Raw genomic sequence first — 7,139 nt, forward strand, 5'->3', positions numbered from 1 at the left:
TCCTTTTCTCTGTCTTTCCCTTGGTTTGAATTTCGTTCAGCCACATATGTTGTGTGTGCGTGAGGGTGGGTGGGGGAGGGGCAGACAGGGATGAGGGATGGCATGGTGCCAACATCTACCTATGGGGTTGGGCCAGGGACGCCCCCCACGCCCACCCTGGGAGGGGGCCTCAGCTGTCCCTTTGTGGCTGAGGAGATCCTCCTGCGGAGTGGGGGCAAGCATAGAGGTCCCTTCTCCAGACCTGAGGATTTGGTCTCTGACCCACCTTTGGGGACCTGCAAGGGAGGAAATGGACAGAGCAGGACCCTGGAAAGAGCATAGAATTGGGGGCCACCATACCCCCCCAATTTCCAGGCTTGCCACCCCATTGTTCCCATGTGGGGGGCTCTACAATCGAGGGGGGCAACTCCTCCCACCTCCCTCTCAATCCCTGCTTTCCCTGCGTTGGGCGGGGAGGGGAGGGCGGCAGAGATATTTATTTATTTCCTTTATTTATTTAATTTTTTTTTTTTTTTTTTTTTTTTTTTTTTTGGAGTAGAGAGTGACAGATGGCGGCGGGTCCCGGGGGAGCCGGCTCTCCCCCAATGCAGACGCATGCCAATCACCGTCTCTCATGTGATAGCTGCTGCCCGTGACGTGCCAAGCCCATATGGCCTGGCATAGAGGCTGGTACCCCGCCTGGTAGAGATGCCACACTCGCTCCGCGGTTCGCATGGCGCTCTGAAGACGCCGGCGCCCGCCGCCTTGAGGAGCCGCTGCCCCCGCTCCCTGAAGATGGGGGAACAATGAAATAAGCGAGAAGATTCCTCTTCTCCCCCCTCTCTCTCTTGCCCCCCTCCCCCCCCTCCCCTCCCCTCTCCCCTTGACTCCTCTCCGAGGTAAGTTGTCCGAAAGGGAGCTGGATCTGACCCGCCGGGTGGGGGGGGTGGGGGAGGGCGGCTGCTTCGGCCGACAAGCGGGTCCCCAAATCCCCCCTTCCTGGGAGGATGCCCCTTCATAGGGTGGGTATCAGAGGTGTCCTGGGTTCCCTCTCCCCTAGGGGTTGCAGCTCAGGGGGCTGCGGAGGGAGGTGTCTCTGCCTGCGATGGGTTTGGGGAGAAAAGCAGGATTATGGGGGGGCAATGAAGAGACTGAGATGGGGACCCCCCCCATGGTTGTCCCAGAGGAACCTGCGACCTTTCCTTACCACCAAAAAAAAAAAAAAAAAAAAGGAAAAGAAAAAAGAAAAAAAAAGCAAACAAATTTGATTCTTCTCCCTCATCAACCCCGAAATACAACGAGATCTGAAGAGTCGTGAAGGAGGGAGGCAGTTTGAAGGGGGGAAAGGGGTCCCTGACCGCAGGAGAGACGGACAGGGCTCGCTTCTCTCCGTCTCCTCCCCACGCCCGGGTTCCTAGGTCCTCACCTCCCGGAGCCGGCTCGGGGAGCTGGGGACGCCACGGCTAGAAGAGACGATCCTCCCGCCTCTGGAATTGGGGCTGCGGGGGTGGGGGCCGAGCCGAGGGCGGCGCGCGGCCAAGTTGCAAATTGGATTAGGGAGCGTGGGGGTGAGAGCCGCGGGAGGGGTGGGGGAGCCGGGCCGGGGGGCCCGGGCAGCCAGAGCCGCGGAGCGGGGCAGCTGTCCCCACCCGCGGCCGCCCAGGCTTCCTCCACCGCCAGAGGAGAACCGGCGTTCAGAGCGAGCGTGCCGCTTCCCCCGGCGAAGATGTCGCTTTCCTAAAGCCCCTATTCGGTCCCTGCCCTGACCCCGAGAAGCCCCGAGCGCGGGCAGCGGCCCCTCATTCAGGCAAGGGGCGGAGCCGGGGCCCAGCGCTGGGGAGAGGGCCTGGGCCGAGATCCCGGGCGGGCCGCCGGGGCAGGGCTGGGCCAGCTCTGGGCGGGGCAGGCGGAGGAGGTGGGCATCCCGGGCCCCTTGGGCAGGAATCCACACCGGACTCGGGGGTGGAGGCAGGTTGGGGGAGGGGGGCGGCGTGACCCCAGCGCGCCCCTCACTCAGTGCTGTCTCCCCTTCCCGCCCGCGGGGCGCCCTCAGGCACCATGCTGACCCGCCTGTTCAGCGAGCCCGGTCTCCTCTCGGACGTGCCCAAGTTCGCCAGCTGGGGCGACGGCGACGACGACGAGCCGAGGAGCGACAAGGGCGACGCGCCGCCGCCGCCGCCGCCGCCTCCGCCGGGGCCCGGGGCTCCCGGGCCCGCCCGGGCTGCCAAGCCAGTCCCTCTCCGTGCAGACGAGGTGCCGGAGGCCGCGCTGGCCGAGGTCAAGGAGGAAGGCGAGCTGGGGGGCGAGGAGGAGGAGGAAGAGGAAGAGGAGGAAGGGCTGGACGAGGCAGAGGGCGAGCGGCCCAAGAAGCGCGGGCCCAAGAAGCGCAAGATGACCAAGGCGCGCCTGGAGCGCTCCAAGCTGCGGCGGCAGAAGGCAAACGCGCGGGAGCGCAACCGCATGCACGACCTGAACGCGGCGCTGGACAACCTACGGAAGGTGGTGCCCTGCTACTCCAAGACGCAGAAGCTGTCCAAGATCGAGACCTTGCGCCTGGCCAAGAACTACATCTGGGCGCTCTCGGAGATCCTGCGCTCCGGCAAGCGGCCCGACCTGGTGTCCTACGTGCAGACGCTGTGCAAGGGTCTGTCGCAGCCCACCACCAACCTGGTGGCCGGCTGCCTGCAGCTCAACTCGCGCAACTTCCTCACGGAGCAGGGCGCCGACGGCACGGGCCGCTTCCACGGCTCGGGTGGCCCGTTCGCCATGCACCCCTACCCGTACCCGTGCTCGCGCCTGGCGGGCGCACAGTGCCAGGCGGCGGGCGGCCTGGGCGGCGGAGCGGCGCACGCCCTGCGGACCCACGGCTACTGCGCCGCCTACGAGACGCTGTATGCGGCTGCGGGCGGCGGCGGCGCGAGCCCGGACTACAACAGCTCCGAGTACGAGGGCCCGCTAAGCCCCCCGCTCTGTCTCAATGGCAACTTCTCACTCAAGCAGGACTCGTCGCCCGACCACGAGAAGAGCTACCATTATTCTATGCACTACTCGGCGCTGCCCGGCTCGCGGCCCACCGGCCACGGGCTGGTCTTCGGCTCGTCGGCTGTGCGCGGGGGCGTCCACTCGGAGAATCTCTTGTCTTACGATATGCACCTTCACCACGACCGGGGCCCCATGTACGAGGAGCTCAATGCGTTTTTCCATAACTGAGACCTCGCGCCTGCCCCTTTCTTTTTCTTTTGCCTTTGCCCGCACCCCTGCCCCCAGACCCCCTCCCAGCGCAAGGGGACCCCCCACCTATCCTGGCGCCGGGCGCGGGGAGCGGGCCGCCGGTACTGACCCTCTCTTGGGCAGGGCAGTCCTCTTACCTGTGGGTGGCCCGTCCCAGGGGCCTCGCTTCCCCCAGGGGACTCGCCTTCTCTCTCCCCAAGGGGTTTCCTCCTCTTTCCCAGGGGTGGTTCTCCAGGGACCCATCTTTGGGCACTCCCTGGAGACCACCCCACATTCCCTAATCCCTACACCTAGGTTTCCTCCTCCCCTTCCCCCCTGCAGGCCCAAAGGCATTGGCAAGGGGGCAGCTGAGCTGTGGGATACTGTTTTCCCCCTATTGTTGTGTCGTCGTTGTTATTATTATTATTATCATCATCGTTATTATTATCATTATTATTATTATTATTATAACAGACACCGAGCTGCCGAGGCAGAAAGGAGCCGGGCGCCCCCTCTTTCTTGAAGAGGGCATAAGTCAGGGCGCCTGAGTCTGGACCTGGAACGCCCTCGCCCCAACCCCTAGTCTCAGCGTTTTGTGAGTTTAATTTTGGCGGGAGGAAGTGTGGATTGAGAGGAAAGAGAGAGGCCAAGACAATTTGTAACTAGAATCCGTTTTTCCCTTTTCCTTTTTTTAAACAAACATACAAAAAAAAAAAAAAAAAAAAAAAAGCTGAGAGGCGACGGAGGCCGAACGCAGAGTCCGGATCGGAGAGAAAACGCAGTAAGAACTTTTAGAAGCAATAAAAGGCAAAAAATACTACTACCAATAATAAAAAGACACAAATATCTATGCAAGGAGGTTCTGACAGAGCCTAGCGGCCCGGCCCGGCCCCGGGATGCCCCTCCCGGCCCGCGGGCCGCGCCGCCCAAGCGCGGATCTGTGCACTTTGGTGAAATGGGGGCCGGCGCCGCCCCCTCCCCTCCCCAGGTTCTTACAATCAGTGACTCGGAGATTTGGGGCCCCAGTGCCACTGCCCTCCCCCGCCCCGTCCCCATTGTGCGTCATGCTGTTTTTTAAAAACCTGTTTCCAAATTTGTATGGAATGGCAAACTGTTGGGGGGGTCGGTTTGGGGAGGGAGGGTTTGCATGAGAGACACACACACGCACACCACACCGCACGCACACGCAAGGCCCCGCGCGGGCGTCTGGGGGCAGAGGGAAGAGAGTTCGCCGAACCCTCGCTCCCCGCAGGCAATCCTCATCCCGGGTTGAGGGTGGAGACCTAGACCTAGGGCCAGCCCCGCCCCTGCCCAAATGTGCCTCGGTGGGCGCAAGGCGCCCGGCGATTTCCGGTGGCTGGAGAGGTTTTTTGTTGTTTTGTTTTTGTTTTTGTTTTTGTTTTTGTTTTGTCTGAGGCGTCCTCTTGGCTCTGGCTAGCAGGTGGGCAGGGAGAGGGCTGAGGGCTCTTTCTGGAAGTTTCCCAGAGAAAGGGGCAAAAGGAGAACATCTCCCCACCGGAGGCAGGAGATCAGGCATCCAAACACACGATGCAAAAAATGCAAACCCACAGGCGACACACCCACACACTTACCCACACACTCACACGCAATTTTACCTTCCTCTTGTAGAGAAGATGAAACTCCCGTCGGACACCCGAAGTGCATTGCGTGTTTCTGTTCAGTTTAATGACGATTAATAAATATTTATGTAAATGAGATGCAAAGCCGGACCCGGTTTCTCACGGTGGCCTCATTTCATTTGGGGGACTGAGCTGGGGCTCTGGGGGATGAAGACACAGAGTCGAGTGACTGTATAGAGGCCGGGTACAGTTACCCTAGACATTGCCGGGTGGGATTTCCACCTTATAACCTCGCTCACACCGGTCCACTGGGCATCAAAACAGCTACACTCACTGCCCTCCCAGACCTTATACAGACTCACACACACTCCTAGCACAAAGCGTTGCACTAATCTCCTTACACTCCTTCAGTTCCCAAACATGCACATGCACCTCCTTTGAGAACAAAATATCTTTTCATCACTTAAAAAACGACCCAGTTGGGAGCAGCCAGTCTTTTTACAACCCTCTGTTCGCTGTTGCAAAAAATAAGTGCATAGAGATAAAGAGACAACCATTTGAACCAGATGGGGATATTTTTAAATAAAAAAAAATTATAAGGTTATGAGGATGAACTATTAAAGCAGGAAGTCTTTTTGGTTTTAAATTTGTGTTTCAGTGGACTCAGGGGAATCAGCCCTTTTTAGTCTCAGGAAGGATGATATCTGTAGTAGTGTTGGCAAGGTTGCAGGTGTTCCCAGAGCTAGAGGAGGGGTCAGAATCGAGGTGCCCACCTGGAAGAATGGAGCTTGAGGTCACCATGCGTTTCCCCTGACAGGACAGCAGGAAACCCCTGGTCCATACCTAGACAGCTTCCGTTCTGCCTGGTGCAGCTCCAGACAGAGGGACGCCTTCAGTCTAGGAAGGTAGAAGAAGGACACCGCAGCAGAGCTTGCTCTGCCCAGAATTCTCTTTCTCTGAGCCTCAGGGACATAGGCATCTCTGAACTGACTTCCCTGAAAGGACCTTCCCTTAGACACCGGTGCCCACTGGACCCCTGGAATACTTGGAAAGGGGGGTCTAAATCCCAAAGACCACCATCCCAAAGCCTGAACATGGTTAGGAATACCGAAACTGAACTGTTACTGACACGGCTTACTTAAATTATTTTAAACATACACAAATACTGTTGCTTGTTTTAGGGCTGAAATGGGGGGGGATGCTGTTGGGGCTGGAGCTTGTGGTCAGGCATGCTAAGGCTTTTAAAGATTGGATTCCAGGCCCCCAAATGAGAGCACCCTGACAAAATCTGGAAAGGAGAAGGTAGTTGAAGAAGGAAGCCTTAGATGTGAAAGGGTAGATTGGATTATACTGTCTGACCTTCAGCTCAGCGCCCCCCTTAAGTGACCACTTAAGTGGGAACGATGCCCTCTCTCCTCCACCGCAGGACTCGTGCTGGTGGAGGAGTCTGGGGCCTTGGAGCTGTCCGCTCCCAGGTGCTGACTCTCGTCCAGTCTTGAGCGTTCTGGTCGCAGAGGGACACTGCTTAAGCCGCACAGTGAGAGGCCCTTTCCGACACCTGACACCTGCCTAGTTTTCAGAGAATTTCACTGGAATCTTCTCAAAATTTCATTCTAGAATTCTTACAGGATCATATCTCTAAAGTGAGATTAAGAACTGCCTCCTTCCACCTAGGATTCACTTCTCTTGGTGGTCTAAGAGAATTTAATAAAACTCTGAATCATCCCTATTCTTGGGAGAAAGGACTTGACCCACCTTTCTCCCCCACTTCTCAAATGGTGTATGAAGCTAGGCGCAAATCCCAGACTCAAATCTGGAGCCTGGTCTGCTCATGGCATGGGACAGGCCTGGCAGGGACAACTAGAGAGAAAAGGAACTCGGCACCCATCCCAAGGCCTGAGTCTTATCCTGCCCTGGAAACAAGGTTAATTGGGTTTCTCTCCCACTCAGCCTGTTTCCTAGAACGCGTTCTGAAGTCCCGGGCTGGGTAGCATCCAGGTGGCTTGGGGCCGGAAGCAAAAGACCCCTCCACGTGGCTTCCCTGGCCAGATCACAGACTCCTACGTTTCCCTCTTCCGGCTACTCCACGCGGCACAATTCGGCTTTTGAAGCTGGATTCCAGATCCTTTGGAAAGATGTTGATGACTCTCCGGCCACCGCGTCTGTGGTCATTTTGGGCTGGGGGGTGCTGGGGGTGCCCCATTTGGGGCGGGGATCTGGAGCACTGCTGCTTCCCGTGAATTCCAGCAGCTACCTGAGCTATCCCTTTCCCATTTCCTGACCCTTCCCCCACACTCCCTGCACTCTGGCTGTGCTCTATCCTCCCATCACCCTCCTCTCCAACACTCAACTTCCTCGGTGAGATAGCGA

At 58.2% G+C, this 7,139-nt stretch overlaps 1 protein-coding gene across 1 annotated transcript; it reads left to right on the top strand.

Annotated features, from left to right (window-relative positions):
* The first annotated feature begins 699 nt into the window (after positions 1-699).
* NEUROD2 (neuronal differentiation 2) lies at positions 700-4,905 on the top strand. The gene is made up of 2 exons (XM_059149628.1): positions 700-878; positions 2,033-4,905. The coding sequence occupies exon 2, from the start codon at positions 2,038-2,040 to the stop codon at positions 3,187-3,189; it is 1,152 nt and encodes a 383-aa protein (XP_059005611.1). The 5' UTR covers positions 700-878; positions 2,033-2,037; the 3' UTR covers positions 3,190-4,905.
* Positions 4,906-7,139: the final 2,234 nt, after the last annotated feature.

The sequence above is a fragment of the Mustela lutreola genome, chromosome 15 (genome assembly GCF_030435805.1).
Source record: "Mustela lutreola isolate mMusLut2 chromosome 15, mMusLut2.pri, whole genome shotgun sequence".
In the NCBI taxonomy this organism is placed as follows: Eukaryota; Metazoa; Chordata; class Mammalia; order Carnivora; family Mustelidae; genus Mustela; species Mustela lutreola.